Consider the following 27928-nt stretch of genomic DNA (forward strand, 5'->3'; position numbering starts at 1 on the left):
CTACCTGTGATAGAGTCTGTTAAATTGTGTCCAGTTTTTGGAAGCAATAAATGGATTAATTTTGGGTTGCTGTTTGGTTTTCATGGAGGCTTTTGATCACAGCTGCTGGATGGACAGAGATACATCTGTTATTCTCTATTTGAAAAATGTGTCCTGAAATTTATCCATTTATTTGAAACAGAGAAACCCCTGCATTTCTTTTTCTCATGGTGGATTTCCTTAAGGTCTCCTGTCTCAATTTCTGCCAACCTTCTTTCTTGATGCTTGCACTTTACTCACTGCCTTCAGTGATGCTGCTTTTCATGTATTTGCTTAGAAGTGTTACTAGTGCTACATGGCTATGGGGTGCAAAAAGATGAGTCTTGCTGAAGTCTGGCCAAGTCAGCAATTTGATGTCTGCGATGCTGTAATGGTGAAAGTGCCCATATGAAGCTTTTGCAGAAGGTATCAAAGGCACAGAGCAGGACTGCAATTTTGTAAATTTGACACAAATTTATACTTGTAGATTAGATTTTCAAAAAGACCTAGTGAGAGTCTAGCTCTGTTCCTGACTGCCACTGATTTCAGAAGGAAAGGCAGAATTATTTGTTGGGGGTGTTGGGTTTGTTTTTTAATTTACTAATGTTTCTGTATTTTTAATTGTGATTTGTCTCAGTCTGTTGTATATGTCATTCAACTGAAAGATGATAAAAGGTACACATACCAGATAAGTTGCTGCAGGAATGCTAGCTGAACACAGTAGTTTATCTGTTCTCTCACTCCCAGCAATTAATAAGCTCATCTTACTTTTAATTGTTTTAATATGTACTGTCATGAATGATAGTTTCAATGTTGCTTGAATGAGGGCTGATGGTAAATTATGCTGATCTTCTAGCACAGATACATGCAGAACCTTCAGTGACAAATTTAAGACTGCACATGAGGTAGCTGAGCCTGCCAAATGGCTGCTGAAAGGAGGCAGAAATACCTCTTGGTTTCCTAATTCTCAGGTGGTAACCAGACAAAGAGGACTCAAATCAAGAGCATGTAAGGCAGGAAGATTAACTAGACAATACAATTTTTACTCCAATTGAGAGATGAAATGGAAGATATAAAGGAAGAGGTAAATGAGATAGCAAATATGGTGCGTCACCAATGTTGAATGAGAACTCATGAAAATAAGATTATTATTTTTAAATTTCCACCCACCTTAACATCTCCATAATCCATTGTTCTTGTGTTATTGCAATAGCTAAAAGCTTGTTTGAAAGTCTAATAGTGTTATATGAGTCGTGTAGGTAAAACAAAGAGAAGGTTGCTGACTGGAAAAGCTCAGTCTCATTTATGAATACATGTAGACACTGTAGGAATACAGGACACAGTGGAGCCTGTCTGAGTATCACAGTAGGAGGGGGAGCTGAGCATACTAACTCTTGGAGAGCTGGTCTGCCCACGAGTATGGTCTGGTTTTCAAATGCTCTGTAGTTGGCATCAAGAAGGATTTCAGGCTTTAGGCAGTGATGGGCAGAATAGTGGTGTTCATCCTGAGGCGGAAAGACATGATAGGACTTTCAAAGATGGATCATCTGTTTTATTTGTTCTGAACTTGGAGAAAGGGATAGTATTTGAGATGTCTGAAAGGTAGGCCAAATTAAGACTTACTCACAAATCTAACTGGAATGAATAAAAGATATTCTGTAGATTATCATTGAGTGGAATCTCAAGGGTTCTGGTTTTGATTTTTTCCAACAGCTGCAAAGAGTATGGTTGTTCATCTGACTTCCAGGCAGATTGCCATTTTCTGGCAGTAAGGATACTGCCAGCTGCACTGGACAAAAGAATTCAGACCATGTGGTATCAACTTAAAAAAATATCATCTAAAGTTTCTCAGCATCATCAGCAGAGTGTGGCTTCTTCAGATGTGAAATCCTTTTACCTTCAATGTATGTGCTGGTAGTTCTGTTTTAATCAGGATGTCTTTATTTTTAAGAGGAATAGCACATTCCTAGTAGATGCTAGATATATCCTCTCACAGGAGTTTTTCCTTCCTGTTATCCACATCACTCCTAAAATCTGTCTTTAATCCTCTTTATTCCTCCATCATTCCTGCTTTTTCTGTGTTCATATGTAGATGTATGTAGCTTCTCATTTATGTCCATCTGATAAACAGATATACTTCAGCATGCTTGGAAAATGGTTTTTCAGGAGCTTTTTGTTAACCTTAAGATGAAAGCTGAAACAAAATTATCTAAAAAGGAGTCCAATAGAAGCAGCTTTTTTATGGAGCATACAGTGCTCAGTCCTGACAGAAAAGGTATGGCTGGGGACAGTGGCCAGGTTAGATGACCTCAGAGAGTCAGGGCAGTCTGTGTGCTCAGCTGCCACTTGCAAATAGCTGTGAGGTTGTACTGCAGTGCACTCTGTTGTTAACATCCCCAGTACACACCTGGAAGCCTCAGAAAACAATGTGGATGGTAGAAACTTGGTGTGTGCCTGCTTCTCAGCTTGTTATACAGCCAGGATATGTAGGTAGACTGAAAAGGGAAAAAAAGTAGAAGTTCCTCTTGGGCTGACTAGAGAAAAGGATCACTGCCTTCTTTTGTTTCTGAGTTAAAAAATTCCAATATTAGATGATGATACTTGGAGCGGATTGTCCTCTGGTCCATTCCACTCAGGGCAGTAGGTAACGGCAGTTCCTTTGCACAAGGCCTGTCCTTCCTGAGCTGCTGTGCTGAAGAGAATGGCTTCTGAAAAGTAAACTTTAAAACTTCCCTCATAAAAGATAATGAGAACTGACCTTCAACAATACTTTCCATTATGAAAGTCATGTGTACTACACCACACTTGTGATTTTTTTAATCAATTACAAGTAATTGAGGTGAAATCACTGGGGAGGTGTCATGAAAGGTGATCTTCAAATATAAGCTTTTGAAGTAACACTACAAATAAGTTTAAATCAGAGCAGTACTCTTACTTGAAAGCTATCTGTATACAGAAGAGATGTTATCATAAGTACTGCAATTCTGATAGAAAATTAATATCCAATGATACTTTCTGGATGAAGTTTAGACCAACATTAACTAGAAAGACATTGCAATCTGCAGAATCTAGTTATAAATAACTCAGGTCACAGAGGAAGGCTTTCTTCATATGTTAGAATAAAGTGGCTCTGGGACTGTCAAGCTTGCCTACATGTTTCTTTGTAAAAATATCCTGACAGCTGACAGCAATATATGGCTTATATTGGATGGATAAGGTTGCAAGGTTAAAAATTAATTTCAGATTGTGTAAATTTTTTCTTAATAATTAAGGTGAGGCATGATGATTGTGGAACCATAATCCAGGTTTAGCAAGGATTCAGAATGGACTACCAGGCAGCTCTAACAAGTACATTGAGGATTCAGTCTTGGACAGATAATCCAAATCTATTTTTTAGTTGATAGTACTTGCAACAGGTAAAAAGTATGCCTTTTTTGTGGCATAGAACTGGCAGCTTATACTGTGAAGTCTCACTGTAGAGCTTGAACAGAAGAATATCCACATTTTTGACCTCCCTCTGCCTAAAGCCTGGGAAAGAACTAAAGATGAACTTCATGCAAGTGAGAGTGTAGCATCCCTGTCATTGAAGACAAGACTGACAAACTGCTGTCAGGAATGGTCCATGTATAGCTGATTCAAACTGAGAAGCATCGTGGATTGGATGATATCTGTAGGTCCTTCTTAGCCTAGCCTTCTTCCCTTCCATTTCTATAGTTGCAAATGCAAAGTCAGAAAATTGACAAAGCAGACATACAGACTGCAAATGGAAGGAGGACTTAAATCAAGCTAGCTTCTGAACATCAGAGAAATGTGATACAACACTGAACTTTTGAAATCAAGCCATACTCAAAGAGAGAACTTAAAAATTCTTCACTGTAACTTCTGTAGGTGACATAGGTGTAACTTAGATGTAACAGTAAATAACCACACATTTCTTGGAGTTCAATCTACTCTTTCTCAGGAGTGATGGAATGTTTGATCCTTGATCCTTTCTGGGTGCATGAGCTAATGGTATAAATGTTTGTACTTGTTTTAGAAAAGAATTACTGACTCTGAATCAAAGAATTCAGTAGGATCTAATTACAGAGTCTATGTTGCTTCTTAACAGTTGTCAACATACTTAAAGGAACGAACAACTATTTGAGTGCTTTTATCTGAAAAATGCATATTGTGCTCAAGCATTGCAAAAACCCCTGGGAAGATGAAGCAAGCAGAGGAGGCAAACACAAGAAGATCTAGATCTAATACAGCAAATGAGAAGTTGAAAGTAATTCTCAACTAAGCAATGCTCAAAGTATTGTTTTATTAATTGTGCAGTTGTGATCCCACTCTACTTCTAGAATATTAAGAGTCCAAACAGGCTTTTGGGCCAATTAGAGATCATCAAAATACAGACTGCCAGAGAATTCAAGCAACTACCATGTTTAATAACATTTTAAACTGAACTTCCTGACCAGTCACAAAAGCCCATGACCAAAAAAAAAAAAAAAAAAAAAAGGCAGAAAAAGGAAGAAAATACCTTTTAATATTTATAATATGTTTTATCCTTTTTCAGTGCTGCTGTTGTGGCTTAGCCCCTGTAGGCACTGATCACCACACAACCACTCCCTCCTTCCCCCTTGATGGGATGGGGGCAAGAATTGGAAGGATAAAAGTAGGAAAACTCATGGGTTAAGAAAAGTAATTTTTACAGGTAAAGCAAAAGCTGCACAAAAAGGCAAAGCAAACCAAGGGATTCATTCACCACTTCGCATGGACAGGCAAGTGTTCAGCCATTCCCAGAAAAGCAGGGCTACATCACACATGATCATTTTTTTGGAAGGCAAATGCCATCACTCCGCATGCCTCTGCTTCATCCCTCTTCCCCACAGCTTCTATTGCTGATCATGACATTCCTTGGTCTGAACTGTGTCCCCTCAAAACTTTTGCACCTCCAGCCTCCTTGCTGGCCTTGATGCTGTGTGACACTGTTCAGCAATAACTGAAATATCCATGCGTTTTCAACACTGTCTTGGTCACAAATCGAAAAGCTTGCACTAGCTACTACTGAGAAAATTACCTCTATCTTCCATTCACCCATTTATATTTTAAGTCTCTGTGTATCTAATACAAATACAAAAAGAAACTATTACATATTTTCCATTTACTGGTCTGTTTTTCAGTATCCAGAAGCTCACTAGGTTACCAGCTAAACTACACAAAGCACTTCTTTAAAGAAAAGGTTAAGAAAATTTGGTATAGAATCCACCAAATAATACAAGGTCTTCAACTTTTCAATGAATAATAATAGCAAAAGTATCAAAAAGCTTTTAGTGAAATTGCATGTCTGCTGCAGAAAGAGCCCTAATTTGGTAGGAATTGATGATGGCATGCCTGTCTGAGAGTCCATCTGTGCCACAGAAAGCATGAATTTTGTCAGGCTGATCCCTGCAGAACTTTATTACTATGAAGAAAACACAAACAGATGAATCCTAGTTACCAGTGTTATGGAATGACTTTGAACAATAGTAATGAAATCCAGCTTTTTACTGCAGATTTATGTTTTTAAAAGAACATGACATATGGGAAATATTACTTTATCCAATGTTGAGACAAGTGCTAGAATTTCTGTGTAAAATGGTTACAGGATGGGGTTTTTTCAGTTTGCATTTTTTAAGGAAACGTTAATATTTCATCTGAGATTTAACGTTCTTATGGACTTTTTCTTCCTACATGGTTAATCTGCAGAAAATATATGGAAAATTGTGCTCTCTCTCCATAAACCTCCAATTGTGTGGAATGTCATACAAATGAAACCACATCATAGACAAACTGAGCTATGAGCACCACGCTCAAGTAGTCAAGGACCATGTTCAAGTTCGAGTGCAAAGTGGTCAAGCAGCCAGTATTACTGCAATTGTACTTTCCCTGGCCAGGAGAGTGGAGCCTTGGGAAGATCAGATCAGGGTGGGCACCAAGCAGTGAGAGGACCATATTCCATGGAGGGTGTGTAACAACACATTAGGAGCTTTGAGAAGGAACACAGGCACATGCAGGGGAAAGTTCAGCCTTGTAAGAAATGCACTGTGGGCTCGATGCACTAAGAGGACAGGAGTGGCTTCCTGAGCACAGAACAAGGCTTTGGTCCTGCACCAGTGAGAATTTGACACTTCTAGGTGACGTTACAGAGCTGAAGGAAAGCCAGGCAGGCAGGTGTCTTAGGTCAGTGATCAGTATGCAGCTCTCTAAAGAAAATACTGACTGGTGGGGTTAGAGGTCAGTGCAAGACATCTCCCTGTAAACTGCATTTAGATGCCTTTAGGCACTTCAAATCCCACTTGGATCTTCTATGGAATCTATATTTTCATTCAAGGAACTGAGCAGGATCTATGCTCTGTCCTTAACAGAAATGCAAAGACATTCCCTATTTGATATTGGTGAAACATTTTTATTCAGCATTTGAGTGATTTGGTGTTCTGTCTTTGCTATTTGTTCTCTGTAATGGAGGACAGGAAACACCTACTTGGTCAGGAGTCTCCCATGAGCTGTGTATTGGACTGTTTTCAGGATGTTAATTGTCCTTATGGGTTTGTAAAGCACTGAGCTGGCCAATCTGTTAAAAATATTGTGCATGCATGTAGAATTAGACTGTTTTCACTTTTTAAGATAACTTTTTTAAGGTTCTTGGCTGTGGCTCAAGGCAATCTAGGTGCTTCTTTAACTGATATGTTTGCAAGGCTTTAAGACTAAAAGTCCTCAAATCACTTGCCTAAATTTTATCGATGTCCCAGTGAAATTGTAAAGAATCTGGTCCTTAGAGATATTTAGGTTTCTATTCCTCACACTGTGCTTGGTGGGAGATAGTCACTGCAGTAGATGTATAAATCTGGCACTGTGGAACCACTCTGACGTGGGCAAGAGCAGCTCCATGAAATTCCAGGAGATGCAGCACTTGGCTGTAACAAAGCACTTAAAGGCACGTGCTGCAACAAAGCTGCTTAAAGGCACATCTTAGTTTAGTGCTTTATTTGTTTTTAAGTTTTGGCAATTATATTTAAGCAGAAGTTTACAGATGCTTAATATCTGTGGGGTTTTCTAGCTTTTAAAAGCATCAGGAGTTTCATTCCTTCAGAGCAAAACCACATTAATATAATGAATTAAACATCTGCATTCTTTCATGAATTAAGTAAAAACAACACCCAAACAGCCAAAACAAAAAACAACAACAAAAACAAACAAACAAAAAACCCCACAAAAAATCCCGAGTTGAAAAGCTCTTAAGTTGAAACCTGTAAGAGGATGGAAGTGAATCACTTCTTGCAGAGTGACAGTCCTTTTTTCCACTGCAAGATCTATTCAACAGAAGGTTTGGATACATGTGAACAGAGAATCAGATCTTGATGAATATGGGAAAAAATGAGATAGCAAATCTATATGCAAAAATGTCTCTCTACACTTTTAAGGATTTAATGCATTTAATGTTTTTTGATATAGTCCCAACATGGTGAACATGTCTTTTTAAGTTTCAAACATAACATTAAATTAATATGGAGTGAAAATCTCCCTGGAAAAAGTTACTTAAATGTGGCTATTTACTTGATGCGAGTTAGTGATATTTTGTAACTTTTTGTCTTTTACAGCAAATAAAAAAATAAATCAGATGACTTATACACGTTACATTACTGAAAAGATACACTATAGTCCCTATATTTTTTTAGTTTTTAAAAATACAAGCATTCTTAAAATAATTGAAAGTATTTTCTGCCTTCAGATTTTAAGAATCTTTTATCTGTGTTTCTGCATTTTTGCATTAAGATACCTAGGTTTCAGCTACTTTTAATCATCAAAGCGAAACAGTATTTAAGTGAAATATTTGTAATAACTATTCATAAAGCCTCTGTTATTTTTAACATCTAAGCTGGTATTTTCCTTTCTGAACTCCCTCTTTTAATTCCTGTATTCTAATTACAAAAGTAGAACATCTTTATAAAAGAGATGCAGGCATTTCTCTGGAACTGGTAATAATACCTTCTAATAAATTAACACAAAAATCTTTAGTTTTTTCTTTAGAAGTAATAGCATAAATTATAAAGATCAAATAAGGACATTTAAATATAACAGAGATATAACTCAGTTGAATTTGAACCAACAAAGAGAAAAGAAACAGGCCAACCACAGAAATTCAGATCAAGTTCTCACCTGTGTAGAAGTAATGTAATGCTGTATCTAGTTAGTAGATATATGGGAAGATCTTTCTAAGTCTGAGATTCAGGATAAGACATGTCTTTGCATAGTCTATTGCTGTGAGCAGCCATGAGCCCTGTGCAATAAATAAAACTTCTGTTGAAAAGAAGATATCTGCATAAGGTATATAAACAAAGATGTGTATCTGCTGAAAAGTGTTGTCCTAGTACTTAATGTTGAGGGCAACAAATTAGAGTGAGACTGTGCTGTGCTGGGAGATTCTTCTGTGCTGTGGTAGCCTCGCCTCCTGAAGTGGAGACTTCTTAGGAGAGTTTTTTTGGTTGCAGCTCTCGCCTGGAATGCTGTCTCCACAAGGCCTCTCCTGGGAGCTCTCTGGAGCCTTATTTATTCTGCAGAGGAGGCCATTGAGGAAGGAGGGACATGTAGGATTTTTCTGACACATGACAGGTGGAGGTTAAGTAGCTCTGTGCTGCGCTTCACTTCCTGCTAAAGAATTAAAGGGAAAAACATTTACAGTTTAGGGGTCCTTCATGTCTATAGTTCATGTCTGAACTTCTTGCAAAAAAGCTTTAAGAGAAGGTAGAGTCAATTATCAGATAGTAACAGTATTTTAGTTTTTTATGTAAGTTATCACGCCTGCTTTGATAAATAAATCCTCTGAATTCAGAGCTAAGTCTTCTAAAAGGGTTTTATAATGATATGATTTAAACTTTTTAAGTTTTCTGACCTACATTAGCCATATATTAAAACTTCAGGTATTTTTTGTTCTTTTACTATCTCAAAGTATTTTCCAAATTAATAAAACGTAAATTGTAAAACTACAAGAACATGATATTAAAAAGATACATTGAAAGGTTTTGCTGAGAGCAAAATAATTTAATTTAGAAACAAGCATTCTTTTTATGAAGATTTTAGAGTACACATGTAAAAGGCAAATTGTGGCCAAATCAGTGCCCTTATACTTTTTGTAAATATAGTTGCATAAGAGAAATATGCCAGCCATTTTATTTTGTGACAAATGTATTGCTTCATTCTGCAAAGTTTTGATTTTAAGCACAGTGGCAGTTTCAATTAAACCTTTAAGAATATACATATAAATGTTTAAAGACATATAAATCCATGTAATATTGAGGACAACTGAGTAAGATGAGATTCTGTTTAACAAACTGTTAAACATAAGTGTTTCTTACCTAGCAGATTAATTTATTACAGCTGCTTGTTCTCTATTTTAAAAACTTTTATCCAGCTATTGTTCTCAGGCAAATGTTTACCAGGTTTTGTACTGAAAGCTGAATGACCCAAACTTAATTTCCTGAAAATAGAAGACATATGTATTCAAAAATGTTTTGTTTAGTTAGCGTGTAATGCTAATGATATAGTTGATGATGATGTGACATAAAGGGAAGAGAAATATCTTCATTGCTTTTGAGGAAAGTCTAGATTTAATTTTTTTTTCATATCCACTAAAAAATTCAATTTTTATTGGACTATTATTTTACTACCTGAATTAATTATCTTCCCATAGGAAGTGCTTTTTCAAGCATAAAGTAAAGCATGGATGAAATCCTGGAACAAATTAAGCATGTTCTCTTTCCAGACAGAAAAAAATCGTCTCCATTGATCTAAGCTTTTTAATAGGAGGGTGTAAAATATTTAAGGAAATATGACAAAATTATGACAGTATTTAAGAAGGAAATACTAAAGTACTTATACTCACGTTGTTCATGGTTCAAGAGAAATCAGCTGAGTAGCCACCTAATGTGGAAAAAGTTCAGATGTTTGACTTCCTTCTTTGACTGAAAGCTCCCTAGGTCCTGTAGCCCTACTCTGTAGGTGTATAGGAGGGCCCTGATGTGATGAATCAAAACCTCACTGATCAAACCTCAATGAAGTCTAACAGCAGTCCAGCAATTTAGCAGAGGAATGGCCATTTCTCCAGAAAAGCCTGATCCATCAGGCACGCTGTAGTCTCAGCTAGGGCACGCTGCCAGGGAGGGCTTCACAGAGCAAACCTGCAGCCCTGACAGTTTGACATTCGAGGGAGGGATGGAGGCAGGCAGGAAGGCAGGCAGGAAGGCAGGCAGGAAGGCAGGCAGGGAGGGAGGGAGGGAGGAAGGGAGGGAGGGAGGTCCTAGAACCAGCTCTGTAAATTGTAGCAGCTTTCTGGAGAAAATGGGATACTGGGGGGGGTGGGGCAACGCCACACCTCCAAGGACCACACTTAAACTGGTGATGTGTACTTCATACCTCTTCTCTTGCCTATTTGCTACATACCATAAAATACCCAAAGCTCATGGAGGGGAGTTGCCAAGCAAACATGACTTTGTTGTTGCCTATTAGCTAGAAACACACATAGGCATGATATTGCATTTTCCTTTCTTTGGTGCTTGTGATAAGCATCGTGCCTACATGAAAATAGCAATACACATGCTGGAAACAGCTGCTAGAGCATGTTCTTGTGAGATCATAGGTGACATTAGCAGCAAGTTGTCTCCTGCATGGATATGGATGGCTGAGTGCAGGTATTTCTCAATGATGACATCAATGAATGAAGAAGATGTGAGAGATTTTTGGCACCTGATCTGTAATGCTCAGTATGAGACAGCTTACAGAGCAGTTTCAGACACGTACAGCAGATGTTGTGTCATAATACAGAAACTCCTGTAATTGCTGAGTCCATTTTGAGTGAGGCCACAGCTTCTTCTGGTTTTCTTATTGCTCTGAGATTTTTAGCAAAGTAGTGAAATAACACTTCTCTTTTCAGTGTTCTGTTTCCTGTGGAAAAGGTTTGAAGTTTCGTGATGTGCATTGCATTAACAGCTTCCAAGCAAAAATAGGAGAAGACAACTGCAAACATTTGAAAAAACCACGAATATACAAAATATGTAGAGCTGGAAGATGTCCTTCTTGGAAGGCCAGCAGATGGAAAGAGGTATGTAAAAGCTTCCATGATTACGTTCTCCATGAAAGCGCGAGACAATATCATTTTCATGACACACTGCTTCAGTGGGAATAATTGTCAGTACACACATCACAATGACATTTGCAAATTAGCAAGTACTTAATTGTATTTTTTCTTTCTTTCTTTCAAGAGTAATGAAAAATAAATGTCTGTGAAAACTGAAATTATTTGCTAATCTGAATTTTGTACTGAATAGCTACTTAGGACTTTCCTCATCTTACCTTGTAAGTTAATAGTGAATTTTAAAATTTACTTCTTACTTTCTGCAATGAATTCAGTAGTATCACTAGTTGCTATCTTAGTCTAAACAGTGAAATGGAGCCACGTTTGTGGGAAAAGGACAAGAAAAAGGGCTCATGGGCACAAATACTGGACTTTTCCTTGGTTGGATCTTATAAAACGTCTTTCACCTTGTTGTAAAATTGTGTGTAACTGATCACATTGCAATATTTTGCATTTCTCTCACTCTTTCAGCACAAAATTCCCCACATTGGTAAAGACACAGTACCACTCTCCACATTTTGGCCACCCTTGGCAGAACAATATGAACTTTATGATTGAGCTTGGACTTTTAGGTAGGCTTTAGGATATATAATAGTGCTTCTGCCTAGGCTAAAAAGGAATTAGGTTTATCTCAGCAGGCATTAGTGGCATAGTGAAACTTCTTTGGCCAGGAAGGAGGAAAAGAGACATTTGGCATTTAAGATCTTCAGGGTTCAAAATTCTTAGTACTACCACAAAAAATAGTGTCCTCAGAATATTACACTTTTTGCAAGATTTTTTAACCTGAAACACTGAAATTTTTTTCTTTTATTGTAGTATTTCCATTTTAAAGCAACAGACAAGACTGTCAGTCTCTAATAAAGACAAGATGTAAACTCAGAGCTTCCACTGTTGATCTTGCAAAAATGTAAACTTTTGCTTTGCATATGTCTATAGTGATTGTCCCTACCGTGAATTAATGTAGGCAGAGAGCTCTGTTAGGTACCTCAGATGCAATTATTTTCTGTATTTTTAAAATGTTTTAATTGTAGTTTTGCACTTTCAACATAAATTTCTTCAGGTATTATATCACAAAGGCTGCAACGTATATCTTAAATAATATCCTAAGAATTTCTAATGACAGCTGTACACCCTTGTGGGAATTGTTTCGTTTTGTAGTGACACAACTAATTTTGATCAATTTTAGTGCTCTGTATCCTGTGGAGTGGGGATTCAGCAAAGGGACATCTCCTGTCAGGTGACAGGCCTGGGGCGGGTGAGTGATGCAATGTGCAGCCATGACCTGCGCCCTGCCAGCACAAGGCAATGCCAGCAGCCTGCCTGCCTTCTGTACCGCTGGCTGGCACATGGATGGGAAAGTGTAAGTAAGGTTTTTAATTTGTATGACTTAATTGAGTTATGTAATATATATATATAAAATAAGCTTGGGCTTTCTGCTATTTTAAATTCCCCCTCCCCCCCCCCACACACACATTTGGATACATTTCTAGTAGCTATTATGCTGCAGAATAACAAATGACCATGCTGGAAATTTTGAAGGTCAGGCTTGCAAAACTTCAAAAGTGACAAAAAATGTCAAAGACTTTATTTATACTCTCTTTTTATAATCTCTACAGGATTTGCTTGTCTATTGTTGTAGACAAAAACTCTGATGGAGTTCCGAGCATGTACTTATTGATAGGACTGTTTCTACATACTTCCCTACATAGTGCATAAGATGTTTAATAAATCCTTATTATGAAATATCTTTTTAAAAAGCAGCTTTTTAAGAACAGAAATGTGGCAGAAATGTCATGTGGAAGTAAACACCATGGAGATAAAATCTTCAGACAACAGTGTTTATAAGAATTTCTGTATGGAAGATTTAAAGCATCTTAAAAACATGAAGCATCTTTTCTTGTTAAAGAAAATGAGATTTATTTAGCTTTTTCTTGTTAAAGAAAAGATAAAAAGCTAAATAAATCTCATTGTATTCCTACCAAAGAGGAAGCAAGATAAGAAAATAAAACTCAGCATTCTCTTAACAAATATGCTTTTCCATATTTAAGAAAGATACCTTCAGGAGAGAGCTGTCATTTCTAAAGGTGTAATTACTATTTTCTACATGCTAAAAATTGAATAACTTTTGATATTTTTGCAAACATGCAAATATATAAAGATGGGGAAGAGAGAAAAAACAAAAATTATGTATAATACCTGAAATGGTGTGCAGAAGAGCCTTTCTCTCACATTAAACAAAAAAACATTTTGTGCATTTGTGTCATATTAATAATCTGACAAGCTAAATTTTCTAGGCTCTCCCTCTCCTCGTTCATCTCCATCTCCCTCTTGTTTTATTTTCAAGATCATCTTGTTTTGTTTTCAGGACCAACTTATTCCTTTCAGATTTCTCTGAAATCTTTTTCTGTCTCTTTCCTTTTCATATGGAAGGGCTTTTACACTCAACCTGTCATCTTGGCTTGACATTTTCATTTTCTCCTCTGTCTCACCCAACAGTTACTGTGTCATTGTTATTATAAGCTGTTGATTTTTTTTAGCTGATTAGAAGTACTTGAACACTGAAAACAAAGGAAAATACTCTGATTCAGTGAATAATTTAGTCTGACATTGATAGCAGATGTCAAAAGGTATTGCTGTCTGGGTTTTACTGGTGTGTGGCAATCAGTAGGTAACTTAATTCTGTAAATGTCTAGTTAAACTGTGATTGATTTTCTCACTTCTAGTGCTCAGCATCATCTAGAAGAAAGGAAATATACCGGAAAGTAAAATGTGTGAATGAAAACCAGTTCCAAGTGGATGAAAGCTTCTGTGATCCTGCTACAAAGCCTCCATCATCCAAAACCTGCAGAGTATCTCCCTCTAAATATGTTGTGCTTACAGGAGAACTGTCACAGGTACACTAATTGTACTGCTCACACATCCTTTATATATCTTTACATTTAAGAATATTATATTCCTGTAAAATGTAGGTTACATGTGTGGAGAAAAAGAGAAGTATATTTGCATTTGAACATGGCTGTCTAAACTTTCTCACATTGACCTTCCAAGTCAGCCATGATTTACTGTAGAGGCTCTAAGTCCTCCCTTAACTACCCAGGACCTGTGATCATTAACTAGAGGAGAGCTGCCCCTACCACAGGATTACTTTGCTGGTTCCCAGGAAACTCTCTTGCAAGGTGACCTCACTGAAGTAACCAAAAAGCTTTTCCTTGATTTCAGTGAAGTGTTTGATCAGTGCTTTGTTTCCCTTGCATGTCTGCACTGCCTGTGTATGCATGTCTGTGCATGTATCACAGCTGAGAGTGAATGACTGTCTGGACACGTGTCACAGCTCTCTGGAACATCTGAGAAAAGGGCACCATGGGGCTTTGTGGCTCCTTGCACATGGAACTATTGCAGACCTTCACTTCTGCACACTGACGTTCCAGCCCAAGGTGGCACACATCCAATGACAGGCTTTTGCCAGAGCAAGGCTCAGAGCTGACTTACCTGTAATGCAATTCTGCAGAAATGTCACAGAAACTTTCACAGAAATTATGTCTGTGCCTGGGGATTTTATTTCAGTGCTCAGAGAGCTGTGGGTTTGGTTACCATCAAAGGATCCCGTACTGTGTTGGAATCCACTCTGTCCAAAGCCAGCACATCCATGGCCTTCGGACTGTAGCGTACCGAGAATGCCCGGTAGAGCCATCCCCGTACATTTATAAATGCAATGTCAAAGGATGCTCACAAGCAGCTACGTGGACAGTGGGGAAGTGGACCAAAGTGAGTACAGATGTGCAAGCTCATTCTTATAGCTGCCTCTAGCATGAATAAATGCCAAGAATAACTTGCTGACATGGTATTAATTATTTGCTTCTTTCTAAACCGAGTCTTAATGGTTATCTCTGTCTAGTGCTCAGCATCTTGTGGAGTGGGGATAAAGCAGAGAACAGTAGAGTGTATGACTGAAAATGGCTTATCTAGTGACTTGTGCCTGCCACATTTAAAACCAGATGCCAGAAAGATCTGCCATGAGAAAGAATGTAAGTGATAGCTGTGATTTTATGCAGTTAATATTTTCCCAGGTTACTTATATTAAAGCTATAAATATATTTGGAGTGCAATTATGGAAAATTAAGTCCTAAAAGTAAGCTCTGTTCCTGAAATATTAATATGATTTAATCATTCATTTTGAAGGTGAAACTCTTACCACCTGCAAAGATATGCAGATTAAAAAAGGGATTAGAATGGATGGTGAATACCTACTTAACGTTAAGGGGAGGATGATAAAGGTACTGTTAATATTTACAAGTTTTTATGAGTACATATTTTTATGAAATAACACTTTTCTAGTAAAGATTTTGCTAAAGGGTTGCATTTTCTCTCCCAGATTTATTGCTCAGGCATGCACTTAGAAAATCCCAAAGAATATTTGACATTGGTAAAAGGTGAAGCAGAAAACTTTTCTGAAGTATATGGATACAGGTACAGAAGTGGTTTTGTAACTCTATGAAGTGCACTTATTCCTTCCAAAATAAAAGAATAAATTAATACTTACTTTTTGTGAGGAATATGAGTAGGATTTTTTCCCTTGATTTTCTGTTCTAAATATCCAGGTATGTGAGCACACATACAGAAATGTGGATACTTCCAGCCTGAAATTATGTTACTTGTACTAAATGATTATAATTTTTTTCTGTCTTGACTTTGGTAGAAATGACTTGGATCCACATTAGTGTTTCAGTTGAGCTGAAAAGTTGTTTAAAGGTTGTTTAATATTTTTATGTGACATAGTGCAGTACACTTATTTTTCACTGTGATATTATATTAAGGAAAAATCTCAAAATTTTCTGTTCTTTAGGTTGCAGAATCCATATGAATGTCCTTTCAATGGAAGCAGAAGGCAAGACTGTGCCTGTCGAAATGATTACCTTGCAGCTGGCTTCACGGTTTTTAGCAAAATAAGATTTGATCTAGCTTCTATGCAAATTAAAAGTAAGTATTTTGTTAGTTTTAGCCAATTTCAGCATTCTGTTGAAGTTGGATGTGGTCACAATTAGCCAATTACTATTTTGATCCACTTACAGATCCAGCTGTGCCATTGTGGGGCAAACAAAGTTCTTATTTAATTTAAGAATTCAATGTCAAAAAAAAAAAAAAAAAAAAAAAGAACGCCACTACTTACCTTGTTAATTTATCCCTAGTGTTCAAGTGGCATGAATCTTACAGATTCATATCTTTTATGCGAACTACCTTCATTTTCTAAGATTTTGTTCCCATTATTTCATTTTATTTTAGTCCACGGCCTTTTTTTCTTGTGGAAATCTTCATTTCTATGCTCTGCTTACTCCCTTCTCAGGCCTTGGCAGACACTAAATAAATCTTGAGATCAGGGAATCTTACAGTGTTTTAAGCCCCTGCCTGAAGCTGGCAAGTTGGCCCAAGTCACTTAGTGCAGTGTTGAGGCACACATCCATCTTCCTCCTAACCCACTCATATGTCAGAGAGAAATCTGGCCTTGTAGGTTGGACTAGTGGTGCAATAACCAAAATTCAAACCATTGTTTCTCAAATCAAAACACACAACCTTCCCTTCCAAGGGAACAACAAATAAAAATGCAAACTCCCATGTTCACACTTCTCACTGTTTCCCCCTGAACTTCAAATGCAGCAGTTAGTGTTGAGTAATTTTCTGTTTTCTAGCCACAGATTTTCTTTTTGCTCAGACTATACTTGGGAGAGCAGTACCATTTGCTACAGCTGGAGATTGCTACAGTGCTGCCCGATGTCCACAGGTATTTATGATTTCTTACTCCCTTGAAATGTTTACATAAGAGGGGGGAAAAAAAGTGTGATTGGTTCTAAACCAATCTCCTATTCTGTGAGGTCACTGTACAACATTAATAAGTATTTTTTCCTTACTCTCTTCTCTCCTGTTCCATCATCCCCCCAACACAGTTTTTCCCTCAAATTGTTTACTACCCCCTTTCCCTGTAGGCTCCATGTATGTGTTTCCAGCTTTCTGTGTGTTTCATGTACTGCTCTGCCTCCCTCTGGATTTGATGTATCCTTTGTTTCCCCTAATGCTTTCTCATTCTTTATTCTCCTCTAGTGACTTTTCTATCACCCTGCATAATTTTCCTTATCTTTTCTCTGTTTCTCTCCTGACACGTCTTCTCTGCTTCATGTCTTTGAAGACTACCAGAGGAAATAAATCTTTTTTAGCAGTTTACTTTAAAATTTCCACATGCACTACATTAGTGTTCTACATTAGTGTTCTAGCTGTACTAGGTGGTGCTTCTTAGATTAATCTCTATATTGTCCCAGTTTGCTGTTTGTTGTTTCACATCACAGAGTAGTTTGGAAAGACATGAACAGGATCCCTTTTGGATGAAGCTAAAGCTAACAATGAGCTTCAGAGGAAGGATCTTAATATACTCTAATGCTATTGAGGATTCAGTCCATGGGACTAGGGGAGAGTTAGTCCAAAGTAAACCCCTGATTTGTGCACTGTCTACAGACTTGGGCTCTCTGGGCCAATTTTTACTTTAAAAGTCTGCTTATACTGCATCATCCTTCTTGATAATGCAGACATAGCCCTAGTCTGACCTAGTCAACCTTTGCAGCCCATTGGCAGAAACAGGATTCCTTAGAAAACACTTCAGCTTATTTTACTGTATTAGACAGTTTAGGATGAGGTCAGCTGTCCTCTGGAAGTGAATTTCTTTTCACTGGTTATAAAGGAGATAGGACCAACTGGCTCACACTTGCTTGGAAGTGAATCCCCTCGCCCATGTCTCCTGGTTGCCTAAACTTAAGACCAGCTGTGTGGGTAGACACAGCCAAGGGCAGATGGAGACAATTTGTGTGCAGTTTTCCTACAAATGAAGTGCTTAGGTTTGGCAGACTTAAACCTTGGCAAGAAAACTGTTGAAGTTCATTATAGTATTGGATGCCTTCAACCTGCAAGTCCTTTGGGTGCAGTATGATACAAATCTGTTTGCTGTATGTAGCTTCTGTTGGGAGGTCATTCTGCTTACATGGTTTGGCACTGACACGTTTATTTCCATCTATAAGTTCTGACTGAAGCTGGCACTTTTGATGCAGTCAAAAGGCTTCCATTCTTGTACTTTTAGTCCTTGAAATGTGTTCCTGGCCATGCATATGCTGCATGATATGTCAGACAACTATTGAGCTGGCATTGTAATGGCATTTCTTACTCATTTTTGCAAAATGGTATCAGTGTGAAAGAAGTTACTCTGGGACTGTTAATTATGGAAATCATTCCACACCATTTATACGAATTTCCTCCTTCATTAAATGGAAATCTTCCACTTTGTGGATACTTGAAGAACAACCTATCCTATATATATGAGTTTTATTATCTCATCCTGAGTTACATGAAGGCTATAAGCACAGCATCTTTATATAGAAGTGCTCTCAAAATAAATCTGACACACTGAGCAATATAACTGAATTTTTGCAAAATAATTTAAGTGAATCATCATAATAAAAGCTATATATATATTTATATATGTATGACATTATCAAGCAATAAAACACAGAAGCTACCATTTGCAATAAAAATTACGAGGTCTGAATACAGAAATCCAGGCTTTCAGTGAGTAATCCAGAGGTGTGCAGTTTTCTGATTGTAGTGCTGCCTGAACTAATCATTAGGCTCTTTGTGGAGGTAGTACTTCTTTGTAGCATATTGCACTTCTCTGTGAATGCAATTTAATAATTTTCTGTTTCCCAGTTTGTTTACCAAGGTAGTGCAATTTGTTATTTTTAATATATTTCCTATTCTCATAGGAACTTACTGAAGCTAGTCTTCAAAGTCTGTATTTGTGTAGGCAAACGTTTTAGAATCAATAGCTTCTTTATCTGTTGCAAATGGTTTGTATTGCAAAACATTCCACTTAAAAGTATAGTTATATATTTTAACATCCTCTTATATTCATGTTCAATTGTGTTATTTGTTATACTGAAAAAGCAATGGAACATGATAAGATGATCTTGCTTAGACAGTGTGAAAACCTTTGAAAATTAGGTGTCCAAGAAGTGATTTGTCTTTACAGACAGCAGTATGTTTTGATCAAGTTATTTCCAAAAAATTCAGGAACTTAAAAAAAAATAGCCTTTCATGAAAAACACCTTCATTCTTGCCTTTTGAAAGTCTGCACTTTTTGTAAATTAAAATTTCATTTGTAGAAAGGCAAAAATAATTTCACTTGTCTGATGTTAGTTTTGTCTTCATACTCAGATGGTACAAATCAGCTGAAGCACAATTGATGCTTATTGCAGAATAACTTGGTTTTGTGTTGTGAATATCCATAGAAAAGGTGTAATGCAATATAACCAGCTCATATTTCGTACACACCTTTGAGTACTTCATATGTGCAAATATGCCGATGTAAAGTCTTTTAGTGTTTTGAACCGTTTATCAACTCTGTATGTTTTTTTACTTTTTTTTTTTTTCCTAGGGACAGTTCAGCATTAACTTGGCTGGTACAGGTCTGAGATTATCCAGTACAGTGAGGTGGATTGCTCAGGGCAACTATGCAACTGCTGACATACACAAATCCCACGTGAGTCAATGCTGTTTTGCTTTACCTGCTCTTATAGCTTGGACAAGAGGTACCAGTGTTGACTGTAGTGAAAGCTACAGTGATTTTTGCGAATCAGAAATAGCATTCAAGGTGTCCGACTCATTTAAGTCTTCTTCAGCAATGTTTAATCACACTTTCCAGTATCTAAGTCAGATCAGCACTCCCTATCTACCCTTCTCTTAACTGATTTTAAGAGGTTATTGTATTAATTTGGTTTATTAGAAGCTTTGAAGATGCTTTTAAAAAATACCCAAACACAACATCCAAACCTCCACATTTTGTTCAAGATCGTTCTACTACAGATGATCCTTTTTGTTGCTTACTCCCAACTTTATTAGCATGGGAAACAAAAAGACCAGTTAAACAAGAACAGTAAGTATGCATGGTTTAAGACAACATTGGATGGTAAGCCTGGGAATGGTGTAGAGCCTTGGGAACAAGGTGTAGAGTAGTAGTGATAAAGGTTCTCTGTTCCTATTTTGCTGACACTGCTGTCTCTTGATTTAGTGTTTCTAGGTATGATTTGTCAAAAGGTCTGTTGTGTGCAAACCTTGAGAAACCTTTTGTGCAATTGTTCAATCACTTTTCTTGATTGACTCTTCTCTTTGTCTAATTCCCAGGATGGTACTAAAATATATGGAAGATGTGGAGGATTTTGTGGAAAATGTGTTCCTAACACAATTACTGGACTCCAACTTCAAATACAGTGAGAACTCTGATGTACTAAGAGCATCAAAGCAGAGACATTTGCCATTTAGGTTCAAATTGTAGGTGCTCTGTATATGTATATTGTAATTTTTTTCATGTCTGTAGTGCTCATTGCTGTAATGTTCACTAATAAGAATTCCTGTTTTCTTCAGGATTTGCTCAAGGTTGTATTATCTGTTTGTGGGCTAGCAAGTACATAAATCACAATCAGAAACCTTCAGGTTTTACAGGAGAAGCATTTATTCCAAGTACAGCATATATTAACGAATAAATTGCACTAAGATTACTTCCATGGGTAACACTCTAAATTTTACCATAATTGTAATTCTTTACCTATAACTTACCAGTATAATTCTTCATGCAGTATTCAATAAAATTTATACTCTACTGATCTTTTTTGATAGATTGTGCTAAAATATAGAAAGGAAAGCTTTGCTGCTATATAGAGACAGGTGATTTCAATACTTCCAATTTTGTGCAAACTTGTAGGGATTATCTGTCAATAACTTACAGCTGAAAAGTACATAGCCGAAATGCTTGAGATAGTTTTATAGATCTGTGTATTTCTCTGTCAGTGAAAGCATTTTTCCCCATCCCTTTCATTATATTCTTTGTGGTGCTCAAATCCTAGCAGAAATACTGAGAAGTGTGGTTTAACCTCTGTAGTCTCTGTAGCACATGTTAAACATCAGGTCTTAGGTTTGCTGTGGTTACAGAAAAAGAAAATACGGAAACAAATTGCTTCAAAACCTGATTTTAAATCACTGCCTCTCATCCAAGTATACTGTGAAAGCAGCGTATTCTGTTTACCATAGGATCTTGTGTATAATTGCACAAATATGTATTTGCTTAAACACTTTCCATATCCACCTTACTCCTTTACCCTGGCCAATGGCACATTAGTAAAGGCTGTAATGTGTGTCCTTCAAAGTCTAATTCAGCATCATTTTCAATAACCTTAGTGAAAAATCTGGACAGAAACAGCACCCACAGTGGTTTTGGTGTTCATCTTTGACTCAGTTTGGTTTTTTAATATCTGCAAATACAGTTCTAACACCTGCTATTTAAAGGACAGTCACAAGGTTTAAAAAATTATCTAGCTCTATGATTTGTTGGATTGTATTACTTTACAGTCCAAACTGTAGAAATATATGCATATACAGATAATGTGTTTTAGGGCCAACTCTCAGGTATTCAGAATAAAATTTTCTATCTGCATAATAATGCAGATTATTGTAGCAGATAACTATAATGTAGCAGATAACTATACATGCTTTTTCTGACCATACACATTGTGTAAACCAAATATTTATTTTTGCATGCCAGTATAATTGGTAGATCAAGTGGCAGCTAGATCACATTTTTACCCACAAAAGGTTAGCCATGAATTAGCAATATTTATTAATTAAAAACAATACTGTACCACAGAAGTGTATACAGCTTCTTTTAAGATAACACATGTAGGTAATTATTTTGTGATCTCTGCATCAGAAATGTATTTTTGCACTATGTGCCTTATAATAGTTGTAAACATTAATAAGACTATAAAGCATTATTTTCCTAGAAGTGTTTACATTTGCAATTAAAGTCTTGTAATTTATAAAATATTTATATAATAAATATGCTTGTGTGAATTGTACCAGGATACTTTTGTTTGGGCTCTTTTTGGTATTGTACTCTAAGTACAAAATGTTGTAAAAACATTTCAGCTTCTTTAAGCTGAAATAAGATAATTTACAGAATAATTACATTCTTAATTCTTCTTTACAGTGGTATACATTGACTTGTACTGGAATAAATGGAGGTTAGAGTTACAGGAAAAATGTCAATAGAAGCAAATCCTGCTTCAGAGGGAAGAACTCCATGTCTGTCTGCTCTTTCCAGTTATCCTCCCACATTTAGCTATATTTTTTTTTTTTTTGGGAGGGGGTTGCCCTGTAAGTTGTTAACTGAAATAGTTTAGAAATCTGAAATAATTTTCCTCTCTTTGCGCTAACTCCAGCTTTTATAGCATGATCCCTTGCCTGCTTCTTTGGCAGAAGGGCAACTGCAGTTTGCCTCTATCCCCAAGATGACTTTTTACTTTTCAGCTCATTTAAAGGCTACAAAGCATTCAGCTCTGCTGCCACAAAGTCACTCTGTAAATCCACTGCCAAACAAATGACTTTTAATACAGTGTTCAATACATCATGTTTTTCTTGGATAATAAAATGTATTTTTGAATAAAAATGTATTTTCTCTACTTCTAGCATATCATGTGGTCCAACTTCTGCATATAACAGCACTATATTGTATTGTAGATTTTTGCATCTTTTCTTTCTTATACCCTTGATTTAGAGTTTCAGGCTACTGTAGGGAAAAAAGTAATTATTATGTTCTGACATTTTCTGACTTCCCTGTGTAAGTTGGTGTTTTGGGTTTTCTTGTTTTATTTTGTTTTGGTTTGTTTTTGTTTGTTTGGTTGGTTGTTTTTTTTTTTTTTTTGGTGTTTTTTTTTTTTTTTTTTTTTTAGGAAAAAGGGCTTCATCAGTCATCCTAATTTCAACTTTCTAACTTTTTATCCTGAGGGCAATTTAAGATAAACATAAGCCTGATGATTACTCTAAAGAAATTGGAGACTTGATGATGCTGACATGTTAGGAAGCCATGCAAACAGAAAAGCAGATCACAGGCTGTACTTGCAGTGAGATGTTTCCATATACTTTAATTGAAATTGCTCTGAATTTCCATCCCACTGGGCAGCTGAGATGCTTGCCAGAGTGGTAGAGTGCTGCATGACACGGCTATCAACTCCACCTCCTGGGTCTGCGTGTGCTGAGCTGCTCACGCACCTGGTCACAGTCACACAGCTCTCCTGCTTGGGTTCATGCTTAAGAAATTAAATGCTTAACTGCCCTATCACCATTCCATAGAGAAAAAAATATAATAATGAATGGTAATAGCTAAAGAGGATTGTAACAATGCTTTGTTAGATGGTTTCTAGGATCTTTTCAATCCCATCAATGGCAGCATTACATATTAGGTGACAGAACTGCACTTAACTTGGCTCTGTGTGCACTTCTTACCTGTGTGCACACACACGTTTAATGCTTATATGAATATTAAGTGCCAAAAAGGGACTAGATGTGAAAAAACATGTTTCTCACATTTCTCTAACAAAACGTCACTTGATGTGTGACAGTACCTGTGACTTCTCTTGATGAATTCATCCTCTAGATGTCTTCTACTTGTATTTCACCAAAGGTTATATGTGGGAGGTAGCAGAGGAGATGGAAACTTTGGCTCTGGGTACACTAGGAAGGCTCTGTTCTAGCAGGATTCATCCTGGTCTGTTGTGCCACTCTCCCTCTGCAGAGAAGCAGGATGTGCCCAGGTGTTTGATCTAGAACACGGGTGTTGTACAATCAGTCAATCCTACGCTGACGGGCAGAGCTGTGACTGAGTGATTTCAGCACATGGATGTGACTGTGCAGGTTTCCGATGGACAGTCACGGGTTTTCTTATCTAACTGAAAGGATGTATTATCCAAGACATACTTGACAAGATGAAGGAAAGGTTTGGGGTTTTCTTGCACTTCTGTAACCTGGAATATGTTCAGTGTAATTTCTGTGTTTTGTTGGCTGTTTGAAATGAAAGTTACATGTAGCAGGGAGGGCGGTTTGCATCTTTACGTTTTTATTGCAGTAAAACATGAGATTCTTGGGAAATTCGGAATATGAATAAAATACTAATGTCTTGCAAGTGCTTTCTACATCTTGCAAAGCTTTAAATAAGATTAGGAAGGAATATGTGGGGTTGTTTGTTACAGTTTCCATAAAGAAACAAATAGATATGTGAAAGTTGATGTTCTGTGGCTATCAAAACTGAACTTGAATTATAAGTGGATCAGAAATATGCTGTAATATTTTAACTTTAACTTAAAAAATATAAAGGAAAACTATTTACAAAAATAACTTTGAAGGGAGATAACTAAATATTTAAATAAGGAACATTAAAATGAGCATTATATATAAATATCACAACTGAGATTTCAAAGTAACCCATGTTGGCAATTAATCCATGTTGGCCTTATTTATAAGTTGAAACAACTTCCTACTGCACACCAAAGAAGCGTGTCAAAGCATTTTTCAATAATTCATTTGCGCGATACGATAGACTTCCATATTTCTACTTTTGTAGAAATTGAACCATGAAATACTAAAGGCTGCACTTAAATGCCTTGAACAGTTACGTGGTATTTTACTTGATGCAGGCAAAGTATGACTGGAGGTCACTATGGCAGAACCAATAGGAAATAATGTCCTCTAAAGGCTAGAAAGTGGCAACTCTGGGGAAGTATCTGTATCCTATAGACCTGCTTATGGTCTCTCTTGTATGGCCTGGTTTGCTCTCCTATAGTATTTAGCCATCATTTCCTGAGCATTTATGATTTTTCAGGATGGTCTCACTAATCATTATCTAATCACTAAAACATGGCGGGGGCTCTTTCTGGTGTGCTTTGAAAATAAGCTTTATAGAACACAGAAAAAATGTACTGCTTTTAAAGGGCATTCATTCCTGTTTCACACTGCTGGCTTTCCTTGAGACAGAGGCTTTCCTTGTGATAGTAGGGATAAACTACCTGCATTTTGTTCAAACAGAAATACAAGCTATCTGACTTGGAGTTGGATCTGACATTTAATATTGCCATCCACAGAAGGTGGTTTGCTTTTACACAGTTAAGTTTATTTTGCAATACTATAGGTTGAGAGGCTTTTCTGGGCTTTGTTTATCCTGGCTTTAAAGAAGCAATCTGTGCTCTGTTTCTGATAAATTTCTCCTTGTGTTCAGTTATGATAAATATTCCTTTGAGTTGATTGTATAAAAATACTGTAGCAGCAGAGCAAAGCAAAGATCTAACTGTATTTATGTCTATATTCTGCCTTTAAATATGAACAGCTGTGCATGCATTCATCTGTCTCATGTCTGACTCTGTGCTGCCATCCAGAACCTTTTCCTTTTCAATAAACAAATGTTTCCCTGTTTAATCTGTGTGTTTTATCTCTGTTCCTGCAACAAAACTTTCTTTTCTACATATGTTTTTCAAATCTTATTTGCATAATTAAACAAAGCATGCAACATGGAGAATCTGAGCTGTAAATGGCAGCAAATTACTCTCTCTAAAGAGCTGAAATAAACCAAGCTTTTTCTGTCTTTCTCATCATTACTACTTTGTTTTGGAAAGCGAAACCCCTCATTTATGAATACTGAAAGGCTTTATTTTAAATAACTGTATGGGCTTATTTTGCAGTCTGGTTTACAGAAGCGAGAAACATTCAAGGAGAGCTCATGAATTTTCTATTTGCAGAAGACTAGAGTGATTCATAGCAGCAGCATATATTTACACCTTGTAGGGTGAAATCCTTTTTTGCACTTCTGCTGTCTCTGGCAGTCATTTATTGACCATAGTAATGACATTCATGGTCAGTTCATCATTTTCCATGAGCTTTTTAATTTACTTTTGGAAGATAGAATAATTAAAAATGTGGTTGCACAGAACACAAATTGAAATTTGTGCTTGTAAAACCAGAGAGCAGAAAGTTTCATGTTAGTGTTCTGTATTTAAAACATCTTGCAGAAATGCTTGTTGTAAAAACATTTATTATACACCTCAGCAAAGAAAACAGCAGCCCTGATAGTGTTTGTGTTCCTGGAAGCTCTGCAGATCAGACAGGGCTGAGAAGGCTGCCACCAGTAGCCCCTTTCATCAGGGTTTACAAGGTATATAACTAAGAATTCTTTTGCCCTTCAATTATTGTTTTCTGTCTTGGGTTTATTACTACCTTTGCCAGGAAAGTAAATGTCTCCAGTTCCTTAGCTAAATTTCTACTTCTAAGTCCTGAGAAAGAAGGGAAAAGAAGTAAATTCATAGTTGCTACCTCAAAGGGAAACCACACAACCTGTGTGCTGACATAAAAGCAGGACCAGAAAGTGCACAGCGAAGAATGACGTTATTTTGCTCCTAGAAGCCTCTCTTCCATGGCAGGATTAGAGAGTCATTGCTGATTTTTCTTTTGTGGACAAGCGAATTTTTGGTATCATGCTGCCAAATATTTGCTGAGAGATTATTTTGAGACAGGTCTCTGGAGAATGCAGATAGGCAGGCATAAAAAAGGGAGATACTCTTTGGGCTGGAAGCTTAGCCTCCTGCAGTGTGTTTGTCTGACCAGTTGTTGACAGCATTGCCTCATATGAAATTCAATGTTCAGAGTATTTCCCAAGCAGCAAAGGAGGTGAAGTGTGGAGCGCTGTTTCCAGCAGTCACTTACACCCTGCTTAAGCAGAGGGAGAGGGAGGACTTTAATAAGGAAATGTGCTTCAGGCTACCTGAAAAGCTTACCTAGCCCCTGTGCAAGCAACCCCCTCACCATTGTTACCAGTGTTGTGTTTTTACTGCCATATTAAATTATATATAAGCTGTCAGAACTATAAAATTTTAATTAAAAAAATGTATCTACAGGCAATTTTACACTGCTCAGCGACTTTTTCTCTCTGTTTTGTTCTGTACACTGCAAACATTATTTCATACCTCTTGAGTGTGCTTGACTTTTCTAACTAAAAAATAACTCTTCTGGAGACATCAGTTCTTAAAAATTTTTTCTTTCTGCTTTACTCCCTGAAAAAAGTGAGGTTTCTTATTTTAATGATATTGCCCTAGAAAAACACATTCAAGCAACCAGGTATTTTAGTATTTAAATATTTTTACCCATGCCCATACTTGCAATCTTGATCAAGCCAGGGCATCTTCCATATCAAAAGGCATAAGCCAGCAAAAGCATGAGTACCAACCTGGCAAAGTTGTTTAGGTTTCTTAGTAACATGATACATTACAAAAAATGTCTGTGAATTGGCATGGCCACTTTTCTGTATAAGAAAACACTTCTGGGTCTGATTCCACAAGTCACCATAGCAGGCCATACTTCTAACCCTTCACTGAACCCCAATAATACCCATGTAATTCTACACTGGTGCACAGATCTTGTATGAGATCTTGCTTGAAACCTCAGGCTTGGGGTTTTTTTGGATGTTTGTTCCTGGCCATATGCCTTCCTCTAGCATTTTGTTCAGGACAAAGCACATGGTTATGTTTCAGAATTGTTATTTTTCAAAATGTGCTATTGCTGAGAGAAATACAGGGTAAATGGTGCAACACAGTTAGTCGTGTGGTATTTTTTTCATCAGGAGTTGCTATTTGAAACTTCTGTCTTATTTGAAAGGTTGCCAGTTAAATTCCCTATAGCTACACAAGAATCACTTGCTTTGAAACAGAAATTTAATGCAAATATGAGGGCATATTTTGCTTTAAAGATTTAACTGCATACTGTGCTGCTACTTCACACTGCCTTTACCATACGAGCCAAAGCTAAATGATGTGATCAGTGCTATGCCAAGTATGTGCTAAAGATATCAGAATAATAAAT

At 37.0% G+C, this 27928-nt stretch overlaps 1 protein-coding gene across 1 annotated transcript in view; it reads left to right on the top strand.

The window, feature by feature from the left end:
• The window catches only part of ADAMTS20 (ADAM metallopeptidase with thrombospondin type 1 motif 20), an 86377-nt gene extending 64270 nt beyond the window's left edge, over positions 1 to 22107 (top strand). Inside the window, exons 29-39 of the mRNA XM_053977510.1 lie at positions 10967 to 11134; positions 12354 to 12527; positions 13891 to 14061; positions 14732 to 14932; positions 15063 to 15192; positions 15347 to 15441; positions 15540 to 15634; positions 16011 to 16144; positions 16852 to 16943; positions 19635 to 19739; positions 20381 to 22107. Coding sequence (XP_053833485.1) covers positions 10967 to 11134; positions 12354 to 12527; positions 13891 to 14061; positions 14732 to 14932; positions 15063 to 15192; positions 15347 to 15441; positions 15540 to 15634; positions 16011 to 16144; positions 16852 to 16943; positions 19635 to 19739; positions 20381 to 20470 — 1455 coding nt within the window. The 3' untranslated portion in view covers positions 20471 to 22107. The remainder of the gene's footprint in view (positions 1 to 10966; positions 11135 to 12353; positions 12528 to 13890; positions 14062 to 14731; positions 14933 to 15062; positions 15193 to 15346; positions 15442 to 15539; positions 15635 to 16010; positions 16145 to 16851; positions 16944 to 19634; positions 19740 to 20380) is intronic.
• The last annotated feature ends 5821 nt before the right edge of the window (positions 22108 to 27928 follow it).

Source organism: Vidua macroura, chromosome 5, assembly GCF_024509145.1.
Source record: "Vidua macroura isolate BioBank_ID:100142 chromosome 5, ASM2450914v1, whole genome shotgun sequence".
Classification (NCBI taxonomy): Eukaryota; Metazoa; Chordata; class Aves; order Passeriformes; family Viduidae; genus Vidua; species Vidua macroura.